We start from the raw sequence: 15,280 nt of genomic DNA, 5'->3' as shown, positions 1-15,280 counted from the left end.
GTGAGTATTTTAATAGCATGAATCACATCTGTGTTCACATAGTGGACTATGTGAACACACTGTTTGACTCTCTGTTCTTTTCTTTCCAATGGGCTTCATCTTACATAGAATCTAAAATAAGGAGCGAAATGCGCCGTGACCGTCATGTCGTATCTAATGAAAGCTGAAAAAAAATATTGACAAACTTTCACAATAATCCATCTAAATATATAAGATTCATGTTTAAAAGAAAACGCTTTACCTCTCATAACATCCCGTCAAAGACGTCACGTATATCTTACGATTTCCCTTTAAAGATTAATCCTGAATGATTCTACCAACATAGATTAAATATCAAACGCGTTAATTCCACCATGCTTCCATGAAATAAAATAATTTGTCTATAACTTTGTTTATAAATTGCAATTAATGGAATCGATTATATCAACATATATCAACCTATATATAGATTGAAATGAATGGAACTAATTATTCAAATATATGCAAAACAATAGAGGAGCCACTCGCAATGATGTCACATTACTAAAAAAAATATTCATAAATAAGTTAAATGATATGTGTGACGTCATGGTGAATTTCTCCATATACCTGCAATAAGGCTTACTTGTTATTATCTTTTTATCTTATATCTACTTAAAAACAAAAATTCCTGCAGCTGAGTCTCGAGAACACCTGTAATCTTACTGCACTGTGTAATCTTACATGCATTTGTGTAAAATAAAAAAAATTGGTATTTGGTGTATGCAACCTTACACATTCATTGTAACCCTTTCCCTTTTTTAAAACAGACCTATTCTGTAAAATTGTAGAAAATCTTTCCTGTTTTAACAATTGGCAGAATGATTTGGTTATCTTTTTTTATCTGTTTTTTTTAATTTGTCTTCTGTAAAATCTTTAGTTCTTTTTAATAGTTTGCATGGGTGGATGAGTCGATCCGCGAGAAAGTGTTTTTTTTATGGACATGCGCCATTTTCTATCCCCATTTTCTTAAAGTACATACCGACACTGCCAACTCCCTTTTTTTAGCACCTGCCTGATATGCCCAATACAATAACTGAACATACCAATAAGAGTTTGGATCTTTCATCTCTTGATGATTTATTTTCTGATTACAGCGGAAGCAGGGACTAAAACATGTTGCCTAATAAGGTATCTTCGAAAAGGAGACCTGGGCCAGAAGATCTTGAACTTCAAGAAGAGTGAGAGAGAAAGGGGAGAGAGAGTGATGGAGATGGAAAAAGGAAAGAGGGGGAGGGATGGGGATGAGGGCAGACGTGAAGACAGCAACAGATGGAAAAGAGGGAGAAAAGGAGAGATATGTATATGGAGAGAGATGGGGGAGAGAGATAAAAAGAGGGGGACAGAGGGGAGAGATAGAAAGCGAAAGTTAAGACATGGAGAGGGAAGGAGAGAGGGAGGGGGAGAGGGGGAGGGAAGGGGGAAGGGAAGGGAAGGGAAGGGGAGGGGACATAGGGAGGGAGAGGGGAAATAATTCAAGATGAATCTGTCACTCGCATGTTTAAAAGAGGAAGTTCCATTTTCAAGGGCACTTGCTTGAATAATAATTCAATTATTGCATGTCATGTTCCTTTATCATTTTGTTTTTATTTTTCACATTAGGCATTTCGACTAATGCTTTGACGAGTGAAGGGGAATGAGCGTGGTTAGTTTCCCCAAAAAGAAGATTAAACCTGTGCCAAAATATAATTGTTTGAAAGAACGGAGAAAGTCAACGATATACATCCTTCATTTTAGCAGGAAAAAAAAGAAGAGAAAAGGAAATGTAGAAAACTCTGAAAGTCAATGCATTCTTGTTTTTATTTCTTTTTCTTCTTTGTCGTTACTGATTTCACTCTTTATTTGATTAACTTTTGTCTCCTGTTTTTTATCATTTCAGTTTGTTTGGTCATTTTGTTTATTTGTTTTGTGTTGGTTTTTTATTTATGATTTTGACATTTTTGATACGCTTCGGAAAGACCTTATTTTTCTTTCATTTTCAATATCACAAGATTCAAAGTATTCAAATAATTATTAAACTGAATTTGTATTTGCATTTTTCTCAACCTTCTTCGCGATTATAAACAACCGTAATGTCAATTTCTTCACCTTATTGTTAATAAGGTAATTATGTGCTCAAGGCGCTCCTTTATAATCCAGCTATATAATCCCGCTTCCGATGCTCCCAGCTATTCGAGGAACTTCTTCCTGCGATACCATTTACCTCGTGCAGAGCATTTTGGGTCAATATCTTCAGGAAATTATGCCATGGCTGGGATTCGAACCTACGACCCCCTGTTTCAGAGTCCGAGATTAATCCACCATCATAAACATTTATAGAAAATAATGGATCTCTAGAAGCTTATATGCTGTCATGAACGAGCATTAAATGTTTTCTTCTTACTTCCCGAAAGTCCCGAAACCGACAAACCAACCCCCTTGTGTTAATGTATTCTCTTCCAACTTTAGAAGTGTTTCTGTGATTTCTTTTTTTTAATCATTTTGTTGATCCCCAGCTTTTTCCCAACTTTCCTCATTAATTTTCCTATTTTTTTCAAACCTATCCCATTTTCCCGTTATTATTCTGCTTGGTTTCTCCACTCGTTCTCTCCATCATTCAATAATTTTGCCCACTTTTAACACATCTTCCCTTTTGCTATTTCTTTTTAAGAGTGATTAGTAGGCCTATATATCCATACAAGAAATTCAATCTCCATTCAAGAAGGTGTAAGATTTCAGTTTGAGATGGGATCTAGCGGGTTCTTGCGAGCAACCTACAGCATCACTCAACTCGTGTATTTGTTGCCATGGCCACAAAGCAAACTTCCCGCCAAAACAACGTATCATTCTCCGAGCGATCTGGTCTTAGCAGAGTTTGGAAAGAGCTCTCCAATTTCACTGAATTGCCTTATTTTTTCCGTTACAGTTAAATTAAACCAACAACAACATTGTCGGAGATACAAACAATATCGCCATGACAAAGTATTAGAAATTGGGCATGCTGTGTTGGAGCCAGAAACACGTCTTAGAGAAAAATGATATTTTATTTTTAGGTGGAGATCTGATTGCATTCTAATGATGGCGTGAATCGTTTACGCAGGGAGGGGGGGGGGGGGCTGATCTAAGACAGTGCAACTGAAATCACACTGAGGCATCTCCATCGTATTTCACAGCTACGATAGTGTGCTTAATTGTTTTTATTTTTCACCAAACATAACAAAACTAAATTGACAGAATATAGTGTTACATTAATATTGATAGTAAGAATTAAGCATTGTAAGAATTAAGCATAAACAAAATATGTTTGAAGCGCAGATTCCCTTAAATAATATTGTAGGTAAGTAATTCGTATCGGAACGAAAACATGGCTCGAAATAAGCATTCTTAATTTAAAAAATGAATTAAAACACAAACTTAAATGCCCCTAAATCATGTTAAGGTATATATAGATATAATTTCCATGTTGAATAAAATGATTTAAAAATCATCATCATTGACCTTAGTTATGAAAAGTATTTGAAAAAAAAATCATTAAAAAAAGTCCGAGAAATAAATACTTCATGTTCTTAATGAATGATAAAACATTGTCACAAATTTGTATACACCTTTTACATAAAAAAGGTAATGAATTAAAAATGATATAGGTCCTACATGTCTAATAGGTTTATGAGCTAAAGCACTCTTCGGAGTGAATAGATGAAAACCAAATGAATGTCTACTTGGACATGTTGGATAGCTATTAATGTCTCTATATAAAGTAAAATCATCACAAAATGATAAAGGTAACTATTTTTTAAAGTGATACACAACAAGTGGAATTACAAAACATTCTACCATCCTCCCACCCCCACTCTAAAAAACCTTCTTTCGCCACTGTCGAAAAGTTTGTTTCACAATGCCAATACCATGATTGCAGACAAGTTATAGAAACGATGTGCTACTTAATTGAGACCCCTTTACAAGGGCAGCGCCAGTGTATATAGGGGCAAGATGATCAAAAAGGGACGTCACTGCATGACTCAAGTGAATTAACGTAAGCATGGAGAGGGAAAATAGTTACACAACACACTTCTTTCTTTTTATATTCTTCTTTTAGCCGTTTTTTTTTTATTTCTTGATCTATTCTTTTCGTATCACTATTTGAAAATCACAGGGGAATGGGCCACCCCTATCCCCCTCGCACGTAGCTCCGCTCCCTGAAATCGCAATGATGAGTCATTCATTAAGGGACAAGTCCAGCCCAACAAAAACTTGATTTGAATAAAAAGAGAAAAATTAAACAAACATAACACTGAAAATTTCATCAAAATCGGATGTAAAATAAGAAAGTTATGGCATTTTAAAGTTTTGCTTCATTTCACAAAACAGTTATATGCACATCTCGGTCGGTATGCAAATGAGGAACTGATGACATCAGTCACTCCCCATTTCTTTTGTATTTTATTATTTGAAATATGAACTATTTTTATTTTCTTGTCATTGTCATGTGAAATGAAGTTTAATTCCTCCCTGAACACGTGAAATTTCAGTTTTTTAACATTTTGTGCTTCAGGCGCGGGAGGTCCTAATCGTCAAATTCGTAAAAATTGAAATATTGTATAATTCAAACAATAAAAAACAAAAGAAATAGTGAGTGAGTGACATCATCGACTCTCTCATTTAGATGCAACTGGCTCGTTCACATAACTATTTTGTTAAATACAAGCGAAACTTTGAAATGTCATAACTTTTTTTATTTTACATCCGATTTTGATGAAATTTTCAGCATTGTGCTTGTCTGATTTTTCTCTATTGATTCAAATCAACATTTTTCTGAGGTGGACTTGACCTTTAAAGAATAGTCATAAATACGTCCACATTGTTCCACTTTCTCTCAAGGGTCATATCCAAACCCATTCCCTTTGAGAAGTATGCGTTCTTATTTTGTGAATTAATAGCCCACTAGCCCAATATTTAGTCAAAATTGCTTATTTCCCCCTTTTTTTATTCCATCCCTATCTAAATGTAAATGAAATGAAAAAGGGAATATAAGGCCGTTTAATCCATCCAAGTGAGAAAACATGACGTCACCGTTATGTCGTCTCGTTCCATCCCCAACAACATCAAGGTGTTGCCCTTGGTCTTCTATCAAGTAAGTTTGTCGGTTTGCAATTGTTTTGAGTTTTTTTCTATGCGACAGGAGTGCACAGATCATACTCCCTTCCCCTCAACTTCTCGGTCAAAGTGTAATTGACTCAAATTTGCGACAATGAATGCCGCTTTTTTTTTAACTACGAGTGCCCTTGACTACCTCATTCTCTATGGAATCAATCCCAGTTGCAGTTTGTCGTATATTAAATCCTTGGAATAGACATTGAATGGCGTAGTTCAAGGGTGGGGTAGAGAGAGACAAACATATTTTTTTGCAGGGGCGGCACAATATAGATGTGGGATGGTCAGGGGACTACTTCCCCTTATGATTTTCAAGTATAGTGAGAGCAGATCGAGGAGAATAAATATAATGAAGAGGGATAAGAGTGAAATAGAGAAGAAAGAAAATATTGATAAAGAGAGGTAGACCTGTGCTGTGAAACATTATAAGCTTGATATATTTCAAGCGTTCAAAATGAAGTCGTCACATTCGGGTCAACCCCCCCCCCCCCCCCGCCACAATAAAAATATCTGGATGCCGTCCCTGATTTAAATGGTCATTACAATATCCGGAAGCAATTTCAACGAAAAAAAAAATCAAAAGTACGTGAGACTACACAGCAAAAAGGCTGTGGTGTTAACCGGTGTACATATGCTTTTCACATTGCATTTCCTTAACCCCATAGAGGACCACACCAGTTGTTTACATCGGTGTTTAATTGTTGGTGTTAGCTTTACACCCATAGGTGTTATTACAACACCTTCGGTTGTTACATTTACACTCTTTGGTGTGATGTTCAATCTCTAGGGTGTAATTTTAACACCTCAGGGTGTGGTCCTCTATTAACACCAACTGGTGTCAGTTTTAACACCACAGTTTTTACAGTGTAGGACACTTTGCCCCCCTCCCCATCCCCCGATCAGATATCATTAGTGACCTGCCTCCTTTTAGGAAAAATGAAACGACTGGCTATACGGTTAAGACCCAACCGCTCGTTTTCATGGAAAGTGAAACCATCGTGAATCTTCACAAAGGACAGGAGTACAGTGTACAACAAAGAGTTTTCATTGCATTACCATCTGGATCTAACTTTCTGAACGTATCCCTAAGTTTCGTTGATAGTTTCATCTTTATAAAGGCCCACTACCATGAGATAAGTCAGATTAGATTCTGATTTTTTTCTTTATTCTGATCTTGACTGAACCAAGACTGATTGAAGTGATTTCTGGAATACGGTGTTTATGTTTCCTCGTTGATCGACTAGGAATTCATCGATGATGGGTACACGTGGGAAGACGATGAAGGCGTTCCTCACTCTCCTGCTCACGACCATGGTCATCGACCTCCACGATTGCGTGGCCGCTAAGGGTGTGCGATCACCGAATCCCACTGACGAATACTTGGCAAGTTTCTTCGAGCCCAGCTCCTCGGCCTCGGACGCGAACGATGGAGAGGAAGGCGATGCACCAACGACTACGATGGCGACAACGACAGCGTCTAGGAGTGGTATGAATGGTCGGGATGGCGTTGTTGATCTTGTCGATCAATTAGCTGAAGGTGATGTTGGCTATTATATGTTTGTGATCGAATTGGTGCTGAAATTCAATCAGAGTACTAAAACGATTGAGCGTGGATGGAAAGTTATAGAAAGATTCGAAGTCAAGGATAAAGAGAGAGAGGGGGTGCTAATACAGACAGAGGTTGTCATTTGCTTAAGAAGTGCGTTGCGCGGTATGTCTGTTACAGCATTGACATACGAATTATGACAATTACTTTGGAAGGAAAAAAAAATCGAAAACGGGGTAAATATCGAATGATCAGCAAAGGTTGGTTAAAAGTGAGAAAAGAAAAACATTCATGAACGTCATAGATATTCTCGATACCAATAACAATTAAATTCATTGCAGTCAACAGTCATGATTTATTGAAAATATTTTTTATGAATATCGCACCGGTATGTACTGTAAGCCTATTCTAGTTTGATAAGAACGGAGAATGGGAAGGGATGTGAACGTCACTTAATCATTTTTTTTGATTGATCACTATTTGGCCTTTATTGTATTTTTTGGCCCCTTTTGAATTTGAATTGAATACAAGTTGATATAATTCTCTTCCACCGTGACGGCAACATTTTATGAAATTACTTCTTGAACGTTTCATCCGACAAGTCCCATTTTATCCTACAGTTGCCATAGTAATAACGATTCATCAAAATCAAGGGAAAATGTCAGATCTGAAAACTTGTCAGACAGAAATATAGAAGAAGTACTCCAGAAGTAAACACATCATGAAAATGGATGCATTTTCATCAATCTCTATCTTACACAGAAAGTGATATTAAAATGACGGCAGTAAATATGTGATAATGAATTTGATATCATATAGCCCTTTAAAAATGATTTGTCCTCCATATGGGCGTCTCTGCGTGGACGTTTCACACAAAAAAAGGTAGATGAACATTCATGTAGGATTATTTTTGATTTTTTTCTCTCCCAGAAATTGAGGACTCAGTCAAAGTTGACGAGATGCAGGAGAAGATGGCAAGACTAGAGTCTAGGATTTCTGATCTTGAGCGATCGAGTAACAAACTCAAGAAACTAGCCCTGGCGGCAATGAGCGTAGCTCTTGCTGATGATGGCGAGACGTGTTCGGAGGCAGAAGCACTTGGTGTCCACAACTTGATGAAAGGTATTTATTATTTTATTTATTTCGTTAACCTATTAAATACTAAATTCAGATATTCCCATTGACTTTGTAGGGGGAATGTTTGGTTCCAGTAGTAAATGGGCTAAACAATCAGGGTAGCCCTTGTTACAACCGATAATGTCGCTGCAACGCATAATGGGTGATTTCAAGTCCGGTGTTGGCGTTGGTGTGCTTCCCCTAGCTCCAAAACTTATTCAGAGTTTGTAAAACTGATTCAGATCACATTATTGACATCTCAACAACTATAGTGAGCGACTTACGGACTATCTTCATTCTTTGTTTGGTGTTATGCTCATGTAAAAATTGACCTAACACCAACACCGAAAGGTCAACACTGAACTTGAAATTACCCAATGTCACACCAACGCAAAATGTCGAAGTCAACGCATAATGTCTTGACTTTTCTAACGCATTACATCACATGTCGCAGCAAAAGTTTCTAATGCATAACGTCACAAGTCGCAACGTATAATGTCACAGTGGTATTTGCTCCAGGGGCCCGCTGCAGAAAGAGTTGCAATCAAACGCAACTCTAAAAATCATGCGCAACTTGATTTTCAACCAATCAACAGCGCGCATTTTGGACTTTTCTCTTTCTGCAACAGACCCCAGGACTCGAGTTACATATAATGTTTAAGATATAAATTAATTAATTTATTTCATTTTCATTTATTGGTTTCTGCAACACTTTTTCATAAACACATTAACAATGAAAAGGTAATATAATATACGTATAACTGACAAGCAAAACATTGAACATAATTGCCTTTTCTATTAATATACATCGATTGTTAGAAGGTTGCAGGGGTTGCCACTATAAGCTAAGCTTGACTGCGTGGCAACCCCATATATGTGAATGAGAGGGTGCGTGTGTGTGGATATAGAACTAGTTCAACATATTTCACTATTTCACTACATTTCTTTCACAATATATTTTGTTGTAACTTAATAAAAAATCAATTGAGAAAAAGTGAGTACCGGAAAGTCTCACTCCTGATGTGGGACGGCGGATTGTACCAAATACATATTTCATTCTCCTTTCCAGGCTTTCAATGGTCTGTAATGCCAATATAATTGATTTTCTCAACCCGGTCCTAATGATGATGTATTATGTGTATTTTAACGAAATTTCTCCATTCTAATCTAATCTCTGACGTACGCGAATGTTGATTCCACGGGCGTAAATCCAGAGGGATTGGGGATATATGTTCATTCATTATTCGGAGAGGGGGATGCCCTGTGTAATCATCCCCCAAATAATTTACCGTCGAACTTTACAATATATAATTATGATGAATTATAATGATTAATAATAATCACACTGATTAATGATTATAATAATAATAATAATAACAATGATATCAATATTAAAATCAATATTGATATCAGATGAAAATAATGATGATAATAATAATGCAAATAGGATTTAGATTAATCCAGCGAAGTGGCCGCCCCTGCCCCCTTATTGGTGGCACAAAAAGACAAAGGGGGAGAAAAGGGGGAAAGAGTTTAGAAAAAAAAGAAGATGTGAACTAAGAGGAAGAAGGCAAGTGAATAAAACGTGGTGATGAAACTTCTTCCATATCATGTAACAATTTTCGGCTCGCACTCCGCGCTTGTATAATTTAATAAGAAAGATATCGATCATTTTCATGATAAGTAAATGAGCTCAGAATGCGCCGTTTCTAAGTCAAATTCTATAGGTCCAGATCTGAAAAAAATAACTCTCGCTTCACGCTCGTATTGTTTGTCGAGGAACTTAGGTTGTTCTAAATTGGAAATGTTTTTTGAAATCTGCAGTTTCAAACGGAATATCAACAATTTCCATCTCGCGCTTTGCATTTGCATAGTTCATTTAAAAAGAATCCCATTTCTTTTCAATGTTACAAAAGATGAATAAATTCTTGTTTTTGTAAAAATATCAGATTATTTATATTGTTTGTAAGAATAAAGACAATAAATCACTATTAGGTTTCCCCCTCCAGAGAAATCAACAAAAACAGCTCTCAGCAGCCGATTTGGTTATATGTGGATGAAAACGTTTTTCCACCTTACCCCCTATTGTCGAAAACTGGATCTGCCCCTGACAGTATTGCTGCTGCTACTACTACTACAACTACTACTACTAATAATAATAATAATGCTACACTACTACTACTAATATTACTACAACAACAACAACTACTACTACTACTACTACTACTACTACTACTACGACTACTACTAATAATAATGATAATACTAATACTACAAGAACAACTACTACTACTACTACTAATAATACTAATACTACACCACCACTACTACTACTACTACTACTACTACTAATAATAATAATGATAATAATACACTACTACTACTACTACTACTACTACTACTACTACTACAACTACTACTACACTACTACTGCTACTACTACTACTACTACTATTACCACTACTACTACTACTACTACTCCTACTACTACTACTACTACTACTACTACTACTACTACTACTACTACTACTACTACTACTACTACTACTACTACTACTACTACTACTACTACTACTACTACTACTACTACTACTACCACTACTACTACTACTACTTCTTCAAACTACTACTACACTAATACTACTACTACTACTTTACTACTACTACTACTACTACTACTACTACTACTACTACTACTACTACTACTACTACTACTACTACTACTACTACTACTACTACTATACTACTACTAGTAGTACTACTACCAATACTACACTATATACTACTAATCCTACTACTACTACTACTACTACTACTACTACTACTACTACTACTACTACTACTACTACTACTACTACTACTACTACTATTACTACTACACTACTACCACTACTACTCCTTCTTCAAACTGCTACTACTACTACTACTACTACTACTACTACTACTACTACTACTAACTACTACTACTACTACTACAACACTACTACTACAACTACTACTACTACACTACTACTACTAGTAGTACTATTATACTGTTGCTACTATTAGTAATGATAATAAGCCCATTTGATAGCAATTAGTAAATGGCAATTGGCTCTGATTGCGAAATGATCTGGACTAAGATTTACACCGATATTGCACAAAAAGTAACATTTATAATGTCATTTTATTGTTCGATATAGGATTCCCAGCTATGACCTTGAATCCATCCCAGTCGTCACCGACCACCAGCCTCCATCAATATTGTGAAGAACTTGGTACATCCATGAAGCCAGCGGTCTCCTGCAACCAACTCAAACTGACTTGTAACAAACCATCCGGACACTACTACTTGGATAACGGATATTTCACAGAGGTATGAGAAACCTTTTCAATGATTTTTATTGAAAATTTGCAATGTTATAGGGAGATATGGAAAATTCAAGGATTTCTTGAGAAAAAAATAAATCAAAGATATTAAAACCTACATGAATATTCATCTAACTAATTTGGAGAAATGTCCACGCAGAGACGCCCATATCTGGGACAAATCATTCTGTTTATTATCACACATTTACTGCCGTCATTATAATATCACTTTCTTTGTAAGATAGAGATTAATGAAAATGCATCCATTGTCATAAACCTTGAAGTATCGTCCATCGGGATGTCGTGTAACTTCTGGACCTTGCGAATTTCTGCAACTTTCCCAACTTGATGGAAAGATTGAAAGTGTTTGAGGGAGTTATGGAAAGTTTTTGCGTCGGATGCGGTACTTTCAGTAGCATATTAATGTTATCCGTGAATGTCAAAATCAAAAGTTTAACGCTTTATATTGTATCATGCTCGATTCCGACAGGTTTTCTGTGAGATGGATTTGTTTGGGGGCGGATGGGTCAGGTATGGTAAGGCGGATAAACAGAACGTATGGAACTTCATCGACGAAGACCTAATTGAAGTACGACTACAGGTTATGGAGCCATCAGAGATAAAGGAAATGATCGATATGAAGTATAATACATTCAAGATCCACACAGATGTAACATTCAGGTAATGAAAGAAGGAATGGAGAGAGAAAGGGCCGGGGGCGGGGGTATATATATGTAGATCTGAAGGAAATTATACTACTGGAAGCACTTTGCTTCTCCCCATGTTTGGATATGAAAAATATACTCTCGTAAACGGTTTGATCTGGGATTTCCCTAATTATGGGCCGCGTTAATCGCTTTTCATTTCTTTATTTAAAACTATAAACACCACCCGGGGCGTACATCATGCATCCTAAAAAGTTTTTAATCTAAACTGGATTATTTCCCAAACATATCTTGGCTCTTTCATAAAAGTAACTAATAAGGGTAAAGAACCCTTCTACCCGTTAACTCCCACGGAATCATTATGGTTATTATCCCACCTTAGGACATCTTTTTTCTCAATTAAAAAAGTACAACCTTGCTCTCAAGATAACAGGTGAACACTTTGTCGGAGAGGGGCATTTTTAACATCTTTTAGAAGTTGGGAGTGGACGTGGCCATGTGCTGTTGTGCCCTCGGATCTGTCACTACTCACGTTGGCCTATATTAAAATTAAGCGATTTCCGCCCCTTACCATTTTCGGATTGGGCCGATCAGTTAGATCTTTCAAGTTTCAATATATAAATCATCTTTATTTCATAATCGAATAGAGAAGGTACAATAAACCCAGGTCCTCTACCAGTGATGATGGGACAAAATCAACTTCACTGGCAATAGGCAGGGTGATATTACATTATATTATAGAGGTAAAGTTCTATATGTTTCACACATTTTCTCATGAAGCGTTCAGGCGGATGACAGTACCAACCCATCCCGCATCCACGCCCGAATCCTTCCGTGGTTTAACCGTGCCCCTTTCTACATCGATGGATTCGGAGAGAATTTCACCAGGCTGGAATTCCTACCAGGAGGTGGGTTGTATAATCATTAGGGTTCCATGACATTTGCTCAGGCGACAATTTCTCGGCTGTAAATTACACATACTAAAGAAATTACCAAAATATGCCCCCGGGATTCAACCCTTGATTTTTTTAATTTCTTGACCATTTTCTGTAATTGAGGTATCAAATTAAAGAGCAGATATTGAACTTATCAGAAATGTGTTTTTTTTTAAACCCAGATACCCCCCCCAGCCAAATGAGTTTTTGGTATCCTTTCTTCAAATTGTTTTTTGCTCACTCATGCGTGAATGAGAAATAACGTTAGTAATATCAGATGAAAGGGGAGATTCTAAGCTTTAAATTGGTAGGTCATTTGTCTATTTTATTTATGATTAAGTTATGATAAATGATCGCTAAATCTCGGTTTCGTTTTTTCTGGGACGCACTGTATAAAAAACCTAATATAAAACACTATTGCAACCGTAACCCTATATCATGTATATCTTTGACCAAATAAAGCCCGGAGCAATTGTCGCCGGAGAGAATGTTGTGTCACCATAGAGGCCCTACAGATTGCATTTATAATTGTCAAGAAAGAAAGTCAGTCAAGTATGGAAGAAGGGAAGAAGAGCGGGATGGTTAGATATCAAGAAGGGCAAAGGTGTAGGTTGAGAAAATGAAGGATATCAACAGAGGAAGAGAGGCGGAAAGGGACAGAGAGAAAGAAAAAAAAGGAGGTAGAGAGAGAAAGAGTAAAAAATTGCGGGGAAAGAGAGAGAGATATGGTGTGTGGGTATGTGAAACATAAGGCTATGAGGACTTGTATAGGGGCGGATAAGAGAAGGGGGTAAAAGAAAACTTGCCACGAGGCCCAACTTATTTATCATTTCTTATTTCATTATCAATTTTTCTTCTCATTTTTAACAATTTCTCTTCTCTGGTGGTGACCATTTGGGGACCAATTTCATTTTTTTTAATTTGGTAGCCTTTGACTTTTTTTTGCTTGGAAGAAAATGTCAGGTACATCACTGGGTTAATCCCAGGGTCAAACTTTGATCAGTCCCTGGGGTCATATATTTCCCATCTCAGGTATTTTGATTGTTGATTTGAATATCTTCCTTTCTTATTTTCCATTCAAGGTAATCGGATAACCTGTCGTAACACTGCTGGCACATCGCACAAGTGTGGATGGGGTGAAGTTCCAAAACCCAATCAGGCATCGGAACAGGTCCTGATCGAGTCCGTCTACTTTGGTCCTAGATCAACGTCCAACGGTGCCATGACGTATATGGGGTCCTGGCAGTCCAACAAATACACTTGGAACGGCTCCTATTACTACGTCTATGCAAAATAGTTTGCTGAATACAATCTTCAAAAAGCACAAACAAATTTGAAAATTGTATTTCCTCTACTGTATTCATCACAGAGTTCATCATGTAGTTCAGATTCGGCGCAATGGTACTTTAATGAGGCTGGTCATTGAATAAAATGTCTCTTAATTACATTACCCAGCAAATTTGGTGCGGCCACCCCCTTCCCGTAAATTGACACCTCACGTTTGTAGCACAAATAACATTGCCCCCATATTTTATTTTTATAGTAACTCTTTTGGAACTCTATATTATATTCTTAAGACTGTACTTTATCTGTTTTCTTCATCTTTCTCCCAATCATCACATTTCCCTCCTTTTTTCTCATGCTATCTAACTTCCTGTTATGAAATTTTGTTAATTCAGTTTTTTTCTTTCTCCCTCTCTCTTTTATTTCATATTCATGTGTCTATTATCATCCATTATCACATACCAACTCTTTTACTGGATTGTAACCTTTTTCTTCTTATCATGTCCCATCTCCTCCTCATCTTTACATTCTTCAATTATGGATATCTTTAAAAAAAAAATCAAATTATTACTCCATTAAAGTCTCTCTCTCTCAAATCACCACTGTCTTTCCCCATCCCACCCTTTCATCCCGATTTTCCCATACCCCTACTATTCTCCACTACAATCTCCACTTTCCAGAGACCCTGTCTTACAAAGAGTTACAATCGATCCATTCAATCATAACTCTATGGAAATCCATTAGTGTCATAATTTTTTCAACAGGAAATTCACAAAATGCCCTTTGTAAACAAAGGAGAACACACCAAATTGTCAAGAAATCAATGAATTTTTGGTTATACATTCATATGTAGATTTTTTTTAACAAACACACATTTTATATGTTCACTTTGCTGGCTTTCCATAGTTGCGATTGATCTGATCTGGGGCCCCGTCTTACAAAGAGATACGATTGATACGATTGATACAATCAACCACAAATATGGACGGCCAACAATGTCAACATCAAAAATGCAAACCTGTTCAAAATATTTTCTAGATATGATGTACATTCATAATTCATTGTTCTCCTGAAGATTCAGTGCGATTCTCTTTGTTAACTTAGAAGATTGTGCAAAGTTCTCGTAACTCTTTGTAAGATGGGGCCCTGTAAAATATTTTTAAAACATATTTTTCATATTTTTTTAGTATTTACTTGTTATGCAAAGTAATTGCCATTACCTTGATGTACTAGATTAG

At 36.6% G+C, this 15,280-nt stretch overlaps 1 protein-coding gene across 1 annotated transcript; it reads left to right on the top strand.

The window, feature by feature from the left end:
• The first annotated feature begins 6,142 nt into the window (after nt 1-6,142).
• LOC121427642 lies at nt 6,143-14,718 on the top strand. The gene is made up of 6 exons (XM_041624147.1): nt 6,143-6,685; nt 7,625-7,816; nt 10,993-11,165; nt 11,649-11,839; nt 12,604-12,731; nt 13,841-14,718. The coding sequence occupies exons 1-6, from the start codon at nt 6,403-6,405 to the stop codon at nt 14,053-14,055; spliced, it is 1,182 nt and encodes a 393-aa protein (XP_041480081.1). The 5' UTR covers nt 6,143-6,402; the 3' UTR covers nt 14,056-14,718.
• Nucleotides 14,719-15,280: the final 562 nt, after the last annotated feature.

This window comes from Lytechinus variegatus, chromosome 14 (assembly GCF_018143015.1).
Source record: "Lytechinus variegatus isolate NC3 chromosome 14, Lvar_3.0, whole genome shotgun sequence".
Classification (NCBI taxonomy): domain Eukaryota; kingdom Metazoa; phylum Echinodermata; class Echinoidea; order Temnopleuroida; family Toxopneustidae; genus Lytechinus; species Lytechinus variegatus.
Note: the sequence above shows the minus strand (reverse complement) of the source record. Positions and strands in the feature narration are given on the sequence as shown.

Bases quoted from the DNA above. Each gene is read 5' to 3' on its own strand.
- LOC121427642 (XM_041624147.1), top strand. From the start codon at position 6,403: ATGATGGGTACACGTGGGAAGACGATGAAGGCGTTCCTCACTCTCCTG. The intron at 11,166-11,648 runs GTATGAGAAACC...CGATTCCGACAG, and splicing joins ATAACGGATATTTCACAGAG to GTTTTCTGTGAGATGGATTT. The intron at 11,840-12,603 runs GTAATGAAAGAA...TTTCTCATGAAG, and splicing joins CACACAGATGTAACATTCAG to CGTTCAGGCGGATGACAGTA.